The sequence below is a fragment of the Aulostomus chinensis genome, chromosome 12 (genome assembly GCF_037954235.1).
Source record: "Aulostomus chinensis isolate RoL2024-O1b breed Wild chromosome 12, RoL_Achi_v1.0, whole genome shotgun sequence".
Taxonomy (NCBI): Eukaryota; Metazoa; Chordata; class Actinopteri; order Syngnathiformes; family Aulostomidae; genus Aulostomus; species Aulostomus chinensis.
Window position 1 is genome coordinate 26,603,998 of NC_141331.1, and position 19,657 is coordinate 26,623,654.

Consider the following 19,657-nt stretch of genomic DNA (forward strand, 5'->3'; position numbering starts at 1 on the left):
TGCCTGCTATCCTGGACCGGGGGCGTGTTGTTCTGGTCCCCCACGTCAGCTACAGTCAGCGACACACAGCATCCAAGAAACACCGTAGCATACACATACACACATGCGCACACACAAACATGGGGGGGGGGGGGTGTTGGCCTGGGGTTCCCTGTGTTCTGGGGTTTCTGGTTTCCCTGGTGGCTTGGTCCTGACCTGCCTACTATCCTGGACCGGGGGCATGTTGTTCTGATCCCTCATGTCAGCTACAACTAGTACACATACACACATGCACACACATACATGGGGGGGGGGGGATGTTGGCCTGGGGTTCCCTGTGTTCTGGGGTTTCTGGTTTCCTTGGTGGCTTTGTCCTGACCTGCCTGCTATCCTGGACCGGGGGCGTGTTGTTCTGATCCCCCATGTCAGCTACAACTAGTACACATACACATACACACATGCACACACATACATGGGGGGGGGGGATGTTGGCCTGGGGTTCCCTGTGTTCTGGGGTTTCTGGGTTCCCTAGTGGCCTGATCCTGACCTGCCTGCTATCCTGGACCGGGGGCGTGTTGATCTGGTCCCCCACGTCAGCTACAGTCAGCTACCTACAGCATCCAAGACACACCGTAGCATACACATGCACACACATGCACACAGATACATGGGGGGGGGGGGGGGGGTGTTGGCCAGGGGTTCCCTGTGTTCTGGGGTTTCTGGGTGCCCTGGTGGCTTGGTCCTGACCTGCCTGCTATCTTGGACCGGGGGCGTGTTGTTCTGGTCCCACACGTCAGCTACAGTCAGCTACCTACAGCATCCAAGACACACTGTAGCACACACATGCACACACATACATACATACATACATGCACACACATATACACATACACACATACACACACACACACACTTGTGGTGCACAACTGATCCATAATCACACACACTCAGACATTTATTTTAAATTCTATTAAACCAAATCGTAAATCTGCACTGGAAATTCTGCAACCAATGTTTTTCTTTTTTTCTGTTGTCATTGTTGTTGCTGTTTATTGTTTGTTTGTTTGTTTGTTTTTCTGCTATTTCTGTTGTTTTTGTCTCCCCCCCCCCTTGTCTTCCCTCTCCTGTCCCTGTTCTCTCTTCCTGTCCTCAGTCCGGTAGCTTCATCAATGAACCAACACCATTCCTAATAAAATGAAACACAGATGGCAGTAGGAGGAGTTTATCAGGTTCCTCCTTTGCAGAGTAAAACTGCTTCAGTACAACGAGGCACCAGGAACATGGATGCTGCTGCTGAACAGGACAGGGGGGAAAAAAGAGGAGCCATTGGGGCCATGGCCCTTGTGCTATTGAGCCCATTAAGTTCAACTGTCCTTGTTCAGAGAGGACGGAGACATTGACCTTCCCCCAAAGGACACACACCAGTGCACCGTTCCAGGGGCTGCAGGAAGGCCAAAAACAAGGAGGAGCCTTTGGAGTCCATGTCCCTCATGCTAATGAGCCTCCCTGGCACAGCAGACATTCTCAGAGGACAGAGACAGTGCCCCTCCCCTGAGGACACACATCAATACCCCGTGCAAGAACACAAAGGTAAAGTCCAAATCTTTTTTACTGAAATCTGGGTGACCAAATGTTATGGTTGTAACTTGAAACATTGTATTTTCTTTGTAGCCTGTGGATTTGGACCATCCAGGGGCCAAAGCTCTGTGGGGCCGCCTGAATAAGGATCAGCGTAACTGGTGGGATCATGACATCAGCAGTGAGATGTGGGAGTCCCACCAGAGCGTGAGAGACCCTGTCCAGCCCTTGTCCTGGCAGCTGGCCAAAGAAGATCCTCAGGAGTTCGTTCCAGTGCGGAGACACGGAGCCTTTTGGCAGAGAGGCAGAAACCACTGAGCTCAATCAAACAACTTTGAGTCAAAGTAGTGGCGCCTCTCTGCTAACGCTTGTGTTCATGTTCTCTCCACCTTTTTTGTTTTTTTAATGGAAAATTGATCATGTTCATTATTTTTTTAATTCCCTGTGCAAATAAAAACTAATGATCAATGAAGACCAAAGGTTGTGTGTTGTGTTTTTAAATTTTCCAAATAAAACAAAAATGAACCAAACCTGCTCAACTGAAATGAAGAATTGATAGTTATTGTTTGAATTGTGTGAGTTTATGTGTTCATCATCCAGCAGCTCCAGATAACGGACGCCTCAAAGTGCAGTAGCAGGCTCAAACCAGAGTCACTGCACAGTTAAAAAAAGAGAACATTTATTTTGCCAAGTGTTTTGAATTCTAAATCACCATGGTAACAGCTGAGGTTCTGATTAATACCTGGAATGTTAATTACAGTCCTTTAGAGTTCTTGTGTCATGAAAACTACTCCACTAAATAGGACGGTCCTCAGATATGTCGTGGCAATGGGAGATAAATGTCGTCCACTAAGCTAGCAAGAGGAAAGCTAATGCTATGCTAACAAAATTCAAAGTTGATGACACTGTTTTGCTGATGGAAATTATAAATTGAGAATCTGTTCAAGACCTGTCGTTGGTTTGTTAGTGTCACAACAACCATGGTCAGGTTCACATGCACCAATTTCCGATTAACGCGGAAGCCCACTGGGATTTGATTACTATCAAAGTGAATATCCATAAAATGCAATTATTAAATGTGAATATTAATTGTTGCTTTCATTTGAAAGTAAGAAGTTACATTAAAATATCTCTGTCTGTGTAGACGAACAGATTTAGGATGTCTGTCTCGTTTGTGATCAGGTCTTCTCATAATTTGAAAGCACCCCCCGCCCCCCATGCCTTGGTTTGCTCTACACTTCCTGTTTCTGTCTGTCCTCTGCCTGTCAGTCATTCTCCTGTGTCGCGTCAGCTCGTTAGTCCTGGTCACTCCCAGCCCTGTTCCTCTGGTGTCAGCCCCTTCCTGTCCAGGTGTTCTCCCCCTGGTTCCTGTGTGTCATCAGGTGAGTTTGTGTTTTAGTTTGAAGTCTGAGCTCAGTTTAGTTTATCAAGATCCCCATCAGCTTTTGCAAAGCAGCATCAATAAATATCACTGTAAGTGTTTTCACTGTAAATTTACATTAAATAATTGGATAATAATTGCATTACTTTAACAGTAAGTAGCTGTAAATATTTTCACAGCAATTTACTGTAATAATTTCTCAGTAATTTACAATAAAACTACAAAACTTTACTGTAAGTTCCCAGTTGCCATGCCCATGTAATTACTGTGATACAGCAGTATTTAGCTGTGACTTCATGTAAACTGCTGTGTCTCTGTATGTTGGCCCTGCGATGGACTGGCGACCTGTCCAGGGGGAACCCCGCCTCTCGCCCATAGATGCTGGGATAGGCTCCAGCCCCCCCCCCCCGCGACTCTTACGAGTAAAGAATAAGCGGAAGATGACGATGGATGGATGGATACTGTAAGATATTGTATTGTACCCATGGAGAGATGCTAGTTACACAGTAAAGGAACCGGTACCTGAAGGCTCCACCTCCCAGTCTGTTTTTAGAGATACTGGGAGTCACTAACAGACCTGCATTCTGGGAGCGCAGTGCTCTGGTAGGACAGGAGGGTCTAATGAGTTCTTTCAGAGGATGGAGCTTCATCATGGAGGGCCTGATGAGTCAGCAGAAGGATTCTGAAGTGGATTCTACATCCTACAGGAAGGAGAGAAGCTAAAGTGGAGAGATGTGTTCTCTCTTCTTAACTCCTGTCAGAACCCTGGCTGCAGCGTTCTGGACCAGCTGGAGACTCTTTAGAGAGTTGTTGGGACATCCTGACAGGAGAGAGTTGCAGTGGTCCAGCCTAGAAGTGATAAATGCATGCACCAGGTTCTCAGCATCACTCTGGGAAAGGATGATCCTAATCTTAGCGATACTGCAGGTGGAAGAAGGCGGTCCTGGTCACATGCTTTATGTGGGAACTGAAGGAAAGGTCCTGGTCAAAAATGACTCCAAGGTTCCTGCAGTTGTCCTCAGGGTCAAGGTGATGCCATCTAGAGTAGTGATCTGGTTAGAGAGGTGTCCCTGAGGGGTTTAGGTCCAAACACGATGACCTCAGTTTGATCTGAATTGAGGATTAAGAAGTTAGAAAACATCCAGGATTTAATGTCTTTCAGGCAGTCTTCCAGATTAGTAAGCTGTCTTGTGTCGTCTGGCTCCATCGACCCGTAGAGTTGTGTGTCGTCCTCATAACAGTGGAAGTTGACTGAGTGCTTCTGGATTATGTCACCTAATGGGAGCATGTAAAGAGGGAAGAGAATCGGTCCTAAAACTGAACCCTGTGGTCCACCATATGTAACTCTGCTGTACTCTGAATGGTCATTCTTAACATTAACAAACTGAAACCTGTCAGATAAGTATGACTTAAACCATTTTAGGGCAGTTCCTTTAATCCCAATGTCATGGTCTAGTCTCTGTAGCAGGATGCTGCGGTCGATGGTGTCAAATGAAGCACTGAGGTCCAAAAGGACAAGCACAGAGACAAGACCTCTGTCTAAAGCTATAAGAAGATCATTAGAGACTCTGACCAGTGCTGTTTCAGTGCTATGGTGTTCCCTGAATCCAGACTGGAAGGCTTCAAAGAGCTCGTTGCTGTGCAGATGTTCATATAGCTGCTCCAGGACAACCTTCTCAAGGATCTTGGAGATGTAGGTGAGGTTGGATATCGGCCTATAGTTGGCTAACACATCTGGGTCAAGAGAAGGGTTTTTAAGTAAAGGGTTAATGACAGTCACAGGTTTTGTGCCACAGGCCTTTAATGTGGCTAAGGAAAGATTAATTTGGTTCAATATAGAAGTGTTGACCAGGGGGAAGGCATCCTGAAGTAGGCTTGTCGGGATGGGATCCAGCAGACAAGTGGCTGACTTGGAGGAAGTGACTGCAGAAGTTAAGTCTGACACGTCGATGGGGGAGAAGCTGTCCAAGTGAGCACCAAGTGTGGGAGGTGCTTCTATGGGGACTGTAGTCTGTCCTCCATTACTTGCAATCTTTGTTCTGATGTTCACAATCTTTTCAGTGAAGAAAGATAGGAAGTCGTTACTGTTGAGAGTTGGGGGGATGCATGGCTCAACAGCACTATGGTTCTTGGTGAGCCTGCCCACGGTGCTGAAGAGGAACCTGGGGTGAGATCTGTTTACATACACTGTGTCATAGTTTGGCCCAGACACCCCTTTGTATTTGGTATGGTCCATTGGCTCACACATGTTCGATGGGCGCGCTGCATAAAGAGTTGGTTCAGTGATTGGCATGTGAGTAAAGTTACGTGAAGTTAAGCCTACAGTATTGGACCTCGTCGTAGCAGAACCCTCTTTTTATATTTGCATAACACGACGTGGTGTCAGAGTGGCTACGGGTGAGTGTCTGGAGTTAAGTTTACAAAGTATAAAGTTGACTAGAAACGTGTGAACGTGATGGATGGAGAGCAAGACGAGCCGGGTCCATGGAGCGGCCAGAGTGCTTCCGCGTCGGGGATACAAGCAGCAGCTATGCCGGTGCCAGGTGCGACGTTCAGAATTCAACCGCCGGAGCAGTTCGACTTCAGCAACCCCCAGGACTGGGAGAGATGGATTACGAGGTTCGAGAGGTTTCGGCAGGCCAGCAACCTTCACTCATCTTCCAAGGAAAATCACGTAAACACACTGATATACAGTATGGGCGACAAGGCGGACGACATTTCGAAAGGACTGAACCTGTCTTACGCGCATCAGAGGCAGTACGACGCGGTAAGGAATGCATTCCATGCGTTCTTCATTGTTTCAAAGAATGTGATACACGAGAGGGCACGCTTTAATATGAGGAAGCAAGGGGAAAATGAAAGTGTGGATTCCTCTGTGACTGCTTTGTACACATTGTCAGAACATTGTGAGTATGGTGCTCTGCATAACGAACTGATTAGGGACAGACTAGTGGTAGGACTAGTTGACACAAAACAGTCTGAACGTATGCAGATGGACAAAGACCTCACGTTAGACAAAGCGATCAGCATGGCAAGGCAGAGTGAAGAAATAAAACGTCAGCAAACAAGTTTGCGAGGTGATACGTGTGCTAAAGTTGATAGAGTTGCATTCAGAGGCAAGCAGCAGTATCACAAAAAGCCAAAGGTGTGAGGGTTTCCTCACACAAGCCACACATTGGGCTCCACTGGCTGATTACCTGAGCAGTGTCAGGTGTGAGACATAATTGCCCTTGATGTGGCCCAGGTGTGGCTAACCTATATCTAGCCCTTGGCTCCTCTGCTCGGTGCTGACTCATTGTCTCACTGAGCGTGAAGGAGAAAGCACTGTTCAGTCTTCTGTAGGTGTTAGAAACCGGGGAATCCACAGGAGCTCCACATTGAACCTCTCTGTGTGATTCCACTGTCAAGCAACCAGAGTTCAGACCAGCAGGCAGAGCTGCAGTTTAACACGCCCCTCTGCTGGTTCCTTCGTGTTGTCACCCACCCAGCCTATAGAAACTGTCTGCCCCGAGGCTGTATAAGCCTGCACCCAAATCTGGAGTAATTTATAGCAACTTAGTTCAAATTAAAACCACTGCTCCAGCAAATCAACCCAATACAACTATTAAATGTGGTTTGCTTAATATTCGATCTCTTGCATCCAAGTCTCTCCTAGTGAACGACTTAATTACTAATGATCAGATTGGTGTATTAGCACTCACTGAAACCTGGGTGCAGCAAGATGAGTATGTTAGTTTAAATGAATCTTCCCCTCCTGGTTACATTAACTACCATGTACCTCGCACCACTGGCAGAGGAGGAGGAGTAGCTGCAATCTATCAGTCAAATTTGGTGCTTAACCCTCGACCTAACAGTTCATTTAACTCATTTGAGAGCCTTATTGTCAGCTTTTCCCACCCAGACCGGAAAGCAGAGAAACCACTCTTACTAGCTGTGGTGTACCGTCCTCCTGCACCTTATTCTGAGTTCTTAGAAGAACTCCCTGACTTTCTGTTTAACTTGGCATTGAACTCAGACAAAGTCATTATAGTGGGTGACTTTAACATCCATGTGGATGTCAATGATGATTCTCTGGCCACTGCGTTTAAGTCGCTTCTGGATTCTGTTGGCTTCTGTCAGAGGGTAAACAAACCCACTCACACTTTTAATCAGATCCTTGATTTTGTACTCACTTATGGATAGAAGATCATAGTTCTTCCTCAGAACCCTGTCTTGTCTGATCACTCCTTAATTACATTTGAATTTACTTTAACAAATTATATCCTACCTGGGAAAAAGTCCCGCTTCAGTAGAAGTCTATCTGACACTGCTGTTTCTAGATTTAAGGAGCTTATTCCAGCAGAACTTGCTGCCACATCTTGTAGTGATATAATGGGCAGTTATGCTGATTTCACCCCCTCGCAGGTAGACTTCACCCCCTCGCAGGTAGACTATCTTGTGGACAGCACTGCAGCAGCACTCCTTGGGACACTTGATGCCATAGCTCCCCTGAAGAAGAAGGTTATCAACCAGAAAAGAATAGTTCCCTGGTACAGCCCAGAGCTGCGTGCCTTAAAACGGAACACACATTCCAGCCAGCACGAGGAAGTCCGCCAAGCCTGGAAGGAGAGTTTATTAATATATAAAAAAGAACTCCGTAATGCTAGAAGCGCTTACTACTCGTCCCTGAGAGAAAAGAATAAGAACCACCCCAGGTTCCTCTTCAGCACCGTGGGCAGGCTCACCAAGAACCATAGTGCTGTTGAGCCATGCATCCCCCCAACTCTCAGCAGTAACGACTTCCTATCTTTCTTTACTGAAAAGATTGTGAATATTAGAACGAAGATTGCCAGTAATGGAGGACAGACTACAGTCCCCATAGAAGCACCTCCCAGACTTGGTGCTCACTTGGACAGCTTCTCCCCCATCGACCTGTCAGAATTAACTTCTGCAGTCGGTTCCTCCAAGTCAGCCACTTGTCTGCTGGATCCCATCCCAACAAGCCTCCTTAAGGATGCCTTCCCTCTAATCAACACTTCTATATTAAATCAAATTAATCTTTCCTTAGTCACAGGTTATGTGCCACAGGCCTTTAAGGTGGCTGTCATCAACCCTTTACTTAAAAAACCTTCTCTTGACCCAGATGTGTTAGCCAACTATAGGCCAATATCCAACCTCCCCTACATCTCCAAGATCCTTGAAGGTTGTCCTGGAGCAGCTACATGAACATCTGCACAGCAACGAGCTCTTTGAAGCCTTCCAATCTGGATTCAGGGAACACCATAGCACTGAAACAGCACTGGTCAGAGTCTCTAATGATCTTCTTATAGCTTCAGACAGAGGTCTTGTCTCTGTGCTTGTCCTTTTGGACCTCAGTGCTGCATTTGACACCATCGACCACAGCATCCTGCTACAGAGACTAGACCATGACATTGGGATTAAAGGAACTGCCCTAAAATGGTTTAAGTCCTACTTATCTGACAGAATGGTCATTATTAACATGAACAAACAAACCTGAGTACAGCAGAGTTACATATGGTGTACCAAAGGGTTCAGTTTTAGGACCGATTCTCTTCCCTCTTTACATGCTCCCATTAGGTGACATAATCCAGAAGCACTCAGTCAACTTCCACTGTTATGAGGACGACACACAACTCTACTTGTCGATGGAGCCAGACGACACATGCCAGCTTACTCATCTGCAAGACTGCCTGAAAGACATTAAATCCTGGATGTCCTCTAACTTCTTAATGCTCAATTCAGATAAAACTGAGGTCATCATGTTTGGACCTAAACCCCTCAGGGACACCTCTCTAACCAGATCACTACTCTAGATGGCATCACCTTGACCCTGAGGACACCTTTGGACCTAAACACCACAGTGACACGCTCTTGAATCGGATCACTACTCTAGATGGCATCACCCGAACTTCGAGTACAACTGCAAGGAACCTTGGGGTCATTTTTGACCAGGACCTTTCCTTCAGCTCCCACATAAAGCATGTGACTAGGACCGCCTTCTTCCATCTGCGAAGTATCGCTAAGATTAGAATATCCTTTCCCAGAGTGATGCTGAGAAACTGGTGCATGCATTTATCACTTCTCGGCTGGACTACTGCAACTCTCTCCTGTCAGGATGTCCTAAATACTCTAAAGAGTCTCCAGCTGGTCCAGAACGCTGCAGCGAAGGTTTTGACGGGAGTTAAGAAGAGAGAACACATCTCTCCCACTTTAGCTTCTCTCCACTGGCTTCCTGTAGGATCTAGAATCGACTTCAAAGTCCTTCTGCTAACTTATAAGGCTCTCAATGGTAAAGCTCCATCCTATTTGAAAGAGCTCATTAGTCCCTACTGTCCGACCAGAGCACTCCGCTCCCAGAAAACAGGTCTTTTAGTGATTCCCAGTATCAATAAAAACAGACTGGGAGGTAGAGCCTTTAGTTACCGGGCTCCTCTACTGTGGAACCAGCATCTCTCCATGGGTCAGAGAGGCAGACACTTTAACTATGTTTAAGTCCAGGCTTAAGACCTTCCTCTATGACAGAGCCTTCAGTTAGGACTGGTTCAGGTAGCTCTGAACCATTGATAGCTATGCTGCTACAGGCTTAGACTGCTGGGGGACACATCAGGTTACATGGAGCCCTTCCCTTCCCTTCCCTCCTCTCCTCTCCTCTCCCCCTCCCTCCTCCTCTCCTCCCTGCACATTTTTGGAACTGTCACTACCACTACTTGTTGCACTTTGTAGTTTGGCCTCGGTGTCTCGCAGTCTCTCTGTGTTTCCACAGATCCACCAGAGCCCCAACCGCCGCCTGCATCGCCACCCCCCCTCTTATTCCCTACTGTTACACCGGCCTGTGCTCCCCTTCCATGAACCAGTCTGCCATCCAGTCCCCCATCAAGCTGAGTTGCTCTCCCTGCCTCCCCTACCAGAAGCTTCTTCTTCAGCTGTTATTAACATTTCCGTGTTTCTCACATTCTGCATTGTAAACTGCTTTCTTGTCTGTAGCAACATCTACTGCACGTCTGTCCGTCCTGGGTGAGGGATCCCTCCTCTGTTGCTCACCCTGAGGTTTCTCAGATTGTTCCCTGTTAAAAGGGTTTTCTATGGAGTTTTTCCTCAGCCGATGTGAGGGTCTAAGGGCAGAGGATGTTGTTATGCCATGTGAAGCCCTTTGAGACAAACTGTTTGTGAAAATGGGCTATACAAATAAAATTGCCTCGCCTTGCCTTGCCTTATGGGGTTTTGTTTTGGTTCTGCCTTTTGTGGAGTGGCCTTGTAGGTCTTTTTGGTTTTGTCGTCTTTGGGCAAGTAGCTGTAGCTGGGAAGCTACAGTCCTGTTTGTTTTGGGAGTCCAGTTTGGGTTTCAGCTGCTTGGCAGCGGTGGTTTATTTTTCCCATTTTGTAGTCCACTAGTGACCTTAGTGGTTAACCCTCTGGGTTAACTTTAGGACTTCCGGGTCCGCGACTGTGTCCCATTTTTTTCCCCCCTTCCTGACAAAAGGCTCAGAAAGAGATGGGCAGTCATGCTACTGCAGAGAAAAACCAGCAGTGCTGCAAATGTGCAAAAAGTCCATCACACCATCCTAACGACAGCAGGAAAAGACCCATGGACTGTTAATCTGAAACTGAAAAACAAAAGTCCAGTTCAAAATTGACACCGGTGCAGATGTAACTGTAATTCCAAATTATGTGTTCAATGCAGTGTACACCAGCAACAAACCCTCCCTACAGAAAGCACCTAAACCTCTGCTGGGTCCAGGCGGTGTCCCGCTGGATGTGCTGGGGGCCACGGACATTCTGCTGTGGAGGGGAAAGACTGTAGAGCAGGGGTGTCAAACTCATTTCACATCGTGGGCCACATATGGCCTAGGCAGATGTCAAGTGGGCCGGACCATTAAAATTATACCATACTCTGCTATAAATAACCAAAATATCATGTCTTTCCTTTGTTTTGGTGTAAAGAAGCACAAGAACATTAGGAAAATATTGAAATTTAATGAACTATCCTTTTACAAAACATTTCATGAAACACCTCATATTTCCTTAGACAAATGTGCAACTTACATTTATCATTCACGTATATGCATTGCAACTGATCCCACTGTTTGTACAAAGGCACAAAAGTTTAATTGGTACTGAAAAATATAGTAATGCACTTTAAGATTAAATGAGACTTTTAAAGAAAGGAATTTTTAAACCACTTACACATACGCATATAAAATCTAAATTTAATCCCTGCGTACACCTTACAAACTAAAGAGTGATTTTAAATGTGTAATGAAGAAAGTGTTCACCTGTCCTGTAAATCTGTAAACTTACTCCATGAAGCATACATACACATACAACACATACTGAAAATTTATGGAGTTGTATGAACAGTAGAATTCCATCACACTCTTTTGTTGTGAAGCTGCTGACTAACATTAAAGTGCACATTTTTTTAATCACCACAGTAAGGATTCATCTTCACAGAGCTGTATTCTTTCAATGCAAACAGTATCTAAGGCAGCATTTTAAAGGTGGTCGTCCAGTCTGGACTTGTTTTTGTTCCTGAAACTTGGCATCTTTTGGCCTGTACAAGTGCATCAACACCAGGTGTCATGTCCTGACTAGCTGTCACTTTCAGAATGTCATTTAAGTGCTTGTTTGTGAGCCTCGAACGCATTTTTGTTTTATTGATATTTATCACTGAGAAAATTTGTTCACAAAGGTAGGTTGTCCCAAACATGCACAAAATTTTAGCAGCCAGGGCTGTTAATTTGGGGTACCCTGGTAGTAGATACTGATAAAAATTTGTCCAGACCTACGGAGGCAAATTTGCCCTTCAAATCTGCATCACACTGCAAATCAATTATTTCTAGCTGAATTTCGACCGGCAGATCAGAAGCTTTAACTGTGAAAGGTGAGCGAAAACCTGAAAATTCTGTCTCAAGTTCACCAAATACCTGAAAACGTTTCTCAAACTCCCGCAGTAGTCCTGCAATCTTGTCTTTGTACCGTTTCACGTCCGCATCGGGTCTGGTCACACACACACCTCTCAGACAGGGGAAATGAGCAGGGTTGCCATTTGCTGTATGTTGTCAGAAAACTGTGTGACAACTTTTTTGCGGCCTTGCAACATTTTGTTCAGATTGTTCAAGTGTTCAGTAATATCAACCAAAAATGCAAGGTCCTGTAGCCATTCCTGAGATTTTAATTCCAACACCGGTTTTCCTTTTTTCTCCATGTACTGTCCGATTTCCTCTCGTAGATCAAAGAAATGCCTCAGCACAGCGCCTCGGCTTAACCATCTCACTTCAGTGTGGTATGGCAGGCTGTGGGTAATGTTGCTGTCGCTGAGAAGTTTGTCAAACTGACGATGGTTCAGACCTCTGGACCGGATGAAATTTACAGTGCGAACAACCACCTCCATGACGTGGTCCATTTTCAGCGACTTGCAACACAACGCCTCCTGGTGCAAAATACAGTGAAATGTCCAGAAACGATCTCCTCCATTAAGGGCTTGTACTTTGTCTTTGAACTTTGTCGCGACACCTGCTTTCTTTCCGACCATGGATGGTGCGCCGTCTGTAGCCAGGCTGAAAGCGCGGGACCAGTCCACTCCAACTCTGTCCAGTGCAGCAACAACAGAGCCGAAAATGTCCTCGGCTGTTGTGGTGTCCATCATTGGCACCAACTCAAGAAACTCTTCAGTGGGATCTTCAATGTCTCATCAACTCCTCGAATAAATATGGCCAGTTGGGCCACGTCTGTGATGTCAGTGCTCTCGTCAATTGCAACGGAAAATGCAATGAATGACTTGACTCTGTGTTTCAATTGACTGTATAAATCTGCCGATTAGTTCCGAAATCCTCCCTGCTATAGTATTCCTCGTCAGGCTAATATTGGCAAAAGCTTGTCGCTTCTCGGGACACACAAGTTCAGCCGCCTTCATCATGCATCGTTTAACAAAGTCACCGTCGGAATACGGCTTCGATGCTAATGCTATTTCGCTAGCAATTAGGTAGCTGGCTTTTACCGCTGCTTCACTGACTTCTCGGCTCTGGATGAAAGTTGACTGCTGTTTCCTGAGACCCGCCAGCAATTCGTTGATCTAGTCTCTTCTCAGTTGTCCTTGCAAGCCGTCATATTTTTCGCTGTGATGAGTCTCGTAGTGGCGTCGAATATTATATTCCTTCAATACCGAAACTTGTTGCAAACACACCAAGCACAAAGGTTTTCCGTGCATCTCTGTAAATAGGACGTGGTCCATTTTTCTTTGAAAATTCTACACTCCTTGTCTACTTTTCTCCGTTTGGATAATGACATTTTGGCTAATGAGGGTGTAGCGGAGAGGTAGAGACCAAGGTAGTAACAACGTCGTAACAAGCAGCAGACGGCGCATTGATACCGTTTGCTGTTTCAGTCTGTCTCAGTGATGCGGCTTGTCTTCTACTCTGATGGAAACAGTGCGCCCCCTAGCGGATAATCCATGACTTGCAGCGAATTAAAAATATTAATTCCATGTCTTTTATGCATTTTTTTTCCACTTTCAAATTATCCTGCGGGCCTGATCGAACCTCCTTGGGGGCCGGTTCCGGCCCGCGGGCCGTATGTTTGACACTCCTGCTGTAGAGGAAGTGTTTGTGATCAGGAGCTTACACACAGCTCTGCTCAGTAGGTCAGCCAGCATGAAGTTGGGCCAAGTAGCTCGCCTGGACAGCATTAACATACAGACCCTGAAGGACAGCTACCCAAAGCTATGCAGCAGTCTGGGCATATTAGAGCAGCCTTACACCATCAAGCTAAAGCCAGATGCGGTGCCACATTCCACGACGGAGTCCCCTTCCTTTAATGCCCAAAGTCAAAAAGGAGCTGGAGCACATGGAGAGGATTGGGGTCATCAGTAGGGTGGAGGATCCCACAGATTGGTGCTCAGGCATGGTGGTGGTGCCTAAAAAGAATGCTGATCCACGTATACGTGTCTACCTAACCAAGCTAAATGAGTCAGTGCGGAGAGAAAAGTACATCCTCTTGTCGGTTGAGCAGACCCTGGGCTCACTAGCTGGAGCCAAGATCTTCAGCAAGCTCGACGCCAACATTGGGTTCTGGCAAATTACGTTAGCCGAGGAGATAGCGAAGCTGACTAACATGATCACGCCCTTTGGGAGGTTCTACTTCAACCGACTGCCATTCGGAATGGCCTCTGCACCGGTCACGGAAGGCCTGGAAGCAGTCGTGTGTCATTTGGATGACCTGCTGGTGTGGGGGACCACACAGGAGGAGCATGAGTCTCGGCGTCATGCCGTTCTGCAAAAGATGGTGGATGCTGGAATGACACTCAACGTTGAGAAGTGTGAAATCTCGGCACGGGAAGTGAAATTCCCGATCCGGCCAAAACGTCAGCTGTCAGAGAGACGGCTGAGCTGACAAAGGTCAGTGAGTTGCGCAGCTTCCTAGGCATGGTGAACCAGCTGGGAAAGTTTGTGCCGCAGCTAGCAGACAAGGACAAAGCCCTCAGGGACCTGCTTTCAAAGAAGAATTGCTGGGTCTGGGGAGCTGACCAAGTCCAAGCTTCAATAGACTGAAAGAGGAGCTCTCATCCACACCTGTACTGGCACTATACGACCTGAACAAGGAGACAAAGTGTCGGCGGACACGTCTTCCTTTGGGTTGGGAGCTGTGCTTCTGCAAAAGTGGAGTAATGAATGGAGGCCTGTAGCCTATGCATCACGTTCTCTGACAGCTGTGGAACAGAGGTACGCACAGGTCGAAAAGGAAGCCCTAGCACTCACTTGGGCATGTGAACGCTTCAGAGACTTCCTATTAGGACAGCACTTTGAATTGGAGACTGATCACAAGCCTCTGCAGAGTCTCCTGGGGGCTCAAGCCCTTTGACCCTCTGCCCTCATGCATACAGCACTTCAGGATGAGGCTCATGGGATACTCATACACAATGTCTCATGTTGCCGGAAAGAACCTGTGGACAGCCAACACTCTGTCGCATGCGCCGTTGCGTGCGGAAACAACACGCGCAGACAACGAGTTCATGGAGAGCACAAATATCTATGTAGACAGTGTCATGGACAATCTTCCGGTGAGCGCCACCTACAAGGACACACTGAGACAGAACCTCAGGGCCGACAGTGTGTGCTCTGCCATCATGAAACTGTCAAGATGGTTGGACTGAGAACAGTTCCTGTTGCAGTGTCCTGAAGCTGTACTGGGCGGAACGTGCCTTTCTCGCTGTCCACGATGGTCTCCTGTTAAAGGGGACAAGACGAGTTATTCCGTCAGCCATGCGGAACGATGTCCTAGCTAAGCTACATGAGGGTCACCAGGGAGTGGTGAAGTGCCGGGAGCGCGCAAGACAAAGTGTGTGGTGGCCTGGCCTAAGTCAACAACTCAATGAACTGGTCTAGAAATGTAGAACGTGCATTAAGGAGCGCACAAACCACTCATGCCCTCGGAGCTCCCGGAGAGACCCTGGCAAAAGCTGGGGGCCGACCTGTTGACTTTGAAAGGGAAAATGTACTTGCTGGTCGTTGACTACTACTCCAGGTACGTGAAAGTAGCAAACCTTTCCCTCACGAAGGCTGCTGACATCACTGTTCATCTCAAGTCCACGTTTGCCCGTCATGGGGTGCCTGAGGCTCTGGTGAAGGACAATGGGCCCCAGTTTGCTGCGCATGGCTTCTCCACTTTTGCTGCAAACTACGGATTCAAACACATCACTAGCAGTCCCAAGTTCCCACAGGGCAACGGTGAGGCTGAGCACGCGGTTCAGACTGTTAAAGGCCTCCTCAAGAAAACTGAGGATCCCTACCTTGCCTAGCTGGCGTACCGGTCGACTTCTCTCCAGAACGACTTCAGCCCAGCAGAACTGCTGATGGGTCGTAGACTCCAGACCACTGTCCCGACCCTCTCATTGCTGCTGAATCCGTCTCTTCCTCACAACGCGACTGTCAGCTCGAAGGAGAAGGAGATGAGACTGGCTTGACAGGCACCACCGGGCGCATGTTCTTGGCAAGCTTGCTCCTGGGTGTTCGAAAGTCCATGTTGTGTTCATTTATTTGATTAGTTTACTACAAATTATAAGTTTATCGCCAAGTTTTCATATGTCTTATGTTCTTGAATGCACCATTGTTTTCCTGAGGCTATTGAACGCATCACACTCGCGTGCGGTATACGTTAAGTAGCAGCGAGTTCTTGCTTTTGATACGTGCCCGGCAGCAGTTAGTTGTGTTTTCTCCCTCTGCCCATTGATTTCCATGGTTTATCTCTGAGTGTAAATGACAGAAGGTGAGTTTCATTACATTTTACTTTATAGTTAAATGCTGACACTGTGATAACTTTTTATTCATCTGATAGTTGACTGATGTTAATTTATGCTTATTTGAATAAACTAAGCTAATCCATATGTTATATACATGAACCTCCTGTGAGGTGCTGTTTATGAATAATATAATATTGTGCTTATTAATACAGTCCTTTATTACTTTAATTGTATACTTAGTTTGTTTTTTTCCTGTATTGTGATTACAGACCGCAGAATAAACCACGTTAAAGGAATATCTGCCACTTACGTGCTCTTTAACGGGAACACCAACCTCCTTACCTTGCCTCTCTAAACCAGAATACTTGGAGATTCCCCCTATCTCCTGTTTACTGGGTGTGTGTGGGTGACTGACTCAGAGGTCACAGGGACTGTGGTTGGCGAGCATACAACACCACGATCCTACATGGTCGATGTGCCTTATGGGACTGTGCGCAGAAACCGCCATCACTTGATTCCAATGGGTGAGCCTGAGAACACTAGCACTACCCCAGCAGCTGTACCCACTCCTGTATCAGCCGCAAAGGTCCCAACACCCAGGGCCAGCCCACAATCCAGCATTCTCAGAACGAGGTCTGGGAGACCTATTGTGAAACCCATTAGACTTGACTTGTAAAAAAAAAAGGGGGAAAAAAGGATGGGTGTAAACTGATTTGTGAGTGATTTTTGATGCAGCTGTTGATGCCATTTTCTTACATATTGAAGCATACAGTGCAAATGGTTCATTTGATGTTCATATTTTGCTTGAGTAGGAATTGAAAAGGGAATGTGGTGATTTGGGCAAAAAGAAGAGTCTATTTGATTTTCTTACCTGAGTTGTGCATGCTTATAGCTGCAGAAAAACAATTTAAGAGATTCATTGTTTTACTTAAAAGGAGAGATGTGATGTGATCTGTTTACATACACTGTGTAATAGTTTGGCCCAGACACCCCTTTGTATTTGGTATGGTCCGTTGGCCCGCACATGATCGATGGGCGCGCTGCTTAAAGATTTGGTTCAGGACTTCCGCTTTGGCTCATGAAGGAGTAGGCAGCAAGTGTGAAGAGCTCCGACCTCACTTGTAACTTATGACCAAATTTGTAATACCTTTACCTTAGGATTGGTGTAATATATGCACGATACAGTGTTAGACTGCCTTGAACAGCTAATGGCCACCTCCAAAAAAAACAAACGTCTTTGATGACCACGCGAAACATCATTGCTAGCAAGCAAACTAGCATGGCCTCTGACGTTAGCCCCTCCAAAAGCGACGGAATAACCATGACTCAGCTGATGCAAGAGCTAGCCAAGCAGCGGGAAAGTTTAAAGGAAGACATCTCTGCCCTCATTCAAGAGTCGCTGGTGCCGTTGCAAATTTCGGTGAATGCTTTGACAGAAACGATGGACTCTGTGCAACAACGACTGACTGCGGCGGAATCATTTGCAGGTGATAATTTTGAGAAGATATGTGCGACTGAAACTGCCGTTGAAGCTCTGAAAGCCCAAAATGCGACACTCTTAGACAGAATCGAAGATTTAGAAAACAGGTCACGCCGCAATAACTTGAGGATTATAAATGTTTCAGAAGGCAGCGAGGATGTTGTGAATACAGTGAACTTCGTGGCGAACATGTTTATGGAGGTCACCGGCGGCAACGCACTGTTCAACTCTGCTCCAGTACTGGAGCGAGCGCACAGAGTGGGCACAAAACCCGACGATGCTAACCAGCCCCCGCGGCCCTTTGTGGTGTGTTTCCAGAGGCACCAGGAGAAGGAACGATTACTACAATGGGCAAGGCAGAACACCATCACCTATAAGGGCGTTACACTGAGAATATATCCAGATTATAGCGCTGCCCTGTCGAGGAAACGCGCTGGGTTTAACGGCGTCAAACAAGCACTTTACAAGAAGGGTATAAAATTCCGCCTGCGTTATCCAGCTGTCCTACAAGTCTTCCACAAGGGAAAGATCTCCGATTTCAACACACCGGAGAAGGCACGGGCTTACGATGATCAACAGGTTGTTGGTGAGGAAGACTGATATGACCTGGACAGTTCATGCTCGCTTAATGGAAGGAAGCCGCTTCTCTGCTTGGAGGATGTTTTGACAAGTCTGTGAATTGGAACTTTCGCCAACGTCTACTTTGGTCAACCTACTTGGTTATGAGGACTGTGGGGAACTAGCGGATCATCCCCCCCCCTTTTTTTTTTTCCTTTCACTTTCCCTTGGTAAGTGCCTTTACCTGTTTTTCCTTTCTTTTTTTTCTCCTTTTTTGGAGATAATGGTCGACTGATAGCCTACCTGTTGGATGTGGCTCTGCGAATGTTTAATGTTGGTCGGACTTTTTCCTGCTCCCTTTTGTTTACATTGAATATGTTGAACGTAACTGAAGAACCGTCTGCAGCATATTTAACTGGTTTCAACTAAGACAAGTCATCACTGCTAAATGGTCATAGGCTCTTCACAGTAGAAGGAGAGAGTGTATCGGAAGGTTCAGGAGTTAGAAGAGGGCCTGCAGTCTGCCCATGTTCCGGGGCGGGCATAGGTTTTTTCATGTTTGGGGTTAAAGAGGGGTTTATTCTTATGAAAGTGTTATTGTTGTATCCTTTTGAACAGGGACTTTATACTTCTTTTTTATATTATTTAGTATGTTTTTGTTTATTATTGACAGACGCTTTGAGGTGCACAACCTGCTTTTCATTTAATCGTGCCACATGTTGCATGATATAAATAATGTCAGGGCGGATATAGGTGTAACGCCAACACGTCTCATTACCTGGAATGTGAAAGGAATGAATGGGCCTAATAAGAGAGCAAAGATTTTTTCTCATTTAAAGAGGTTAAACACTGAAATAATATTTTTACAAGAAACACATTTGAAAATAGCAGATCAAATCAGGCTTAGGAAGAACTGGATTGGACAGAGTTTCCATTCTAACTTCAATAATAAGGCACGAGGGGCAGCCATCCTAATCCATAAAAAGGTATTGTTAACACCATCTCTGACCCCCAAGGGCGATATGTGATAGTATCTGGGTTGCTATTTAACACTCCAGTAATACTAGCAAGTGTTTAGCCCCAAACTGGGATGATAACTTTATACATAAACTCACCTCTCTTTTTCCAAACTTTAACAGTCATAGTCTTATTCTATCTGGTGACTTTAACACGGTTATGGACTCAGCTGTGGATCGCTCTAGCCCTAGAACTCTAGCACGCTCCAAAATGTCTCTTGCTCTTGGTGAGTTTGCTGACAGGACAGGCTGTGTTGACCCTTGGAGGTTCTTTAATCCTCACAAAAAGGAATTTTCTTACTTTTCACACGTTCATCACACTTATAGTCTGATTGATTTTTTCCTCATTGATAAGACACTTCTCCCTTTTTACAAAGAGAACTGAATATACTGGCATTGTTGAATCTGATCATGCTCCAGTTTCCCTAGAT

At 46.2% G+C, this 19,657-nt stretch overlaps 1 protein-coding gene across 1 annotated transcript; it reads left to right on the forward strand.

Annotated features, from left to right (window-relative positions):
• The first annotated feature begins 5,393 nt into the window (after window positions 1–5,393).
• On the forward strand, window positions 5,394–6,089 carry LOC147252627 (uncharacterized). Its single transcript, XM_086219441.1, has one exon. It carries the CDS (start codon window positions 5,394–5,396, stop codon window positions 6,087–6,089), a length of 696 nt encoding a protein of 231 aa, XP_086075567.1.
• Window positions 6,090–19,657: the final 13,568 nt, after the last annotated feature.

Coding starts and splice junctions, on each gene's coding strand:
- LOC147252627 (XM_086219441.1), top strand. CDS start 5,394: ATGGATGGAGAGCAAGACGAGCCGGGTCCATGGAGCGGCCAGAGTGCT.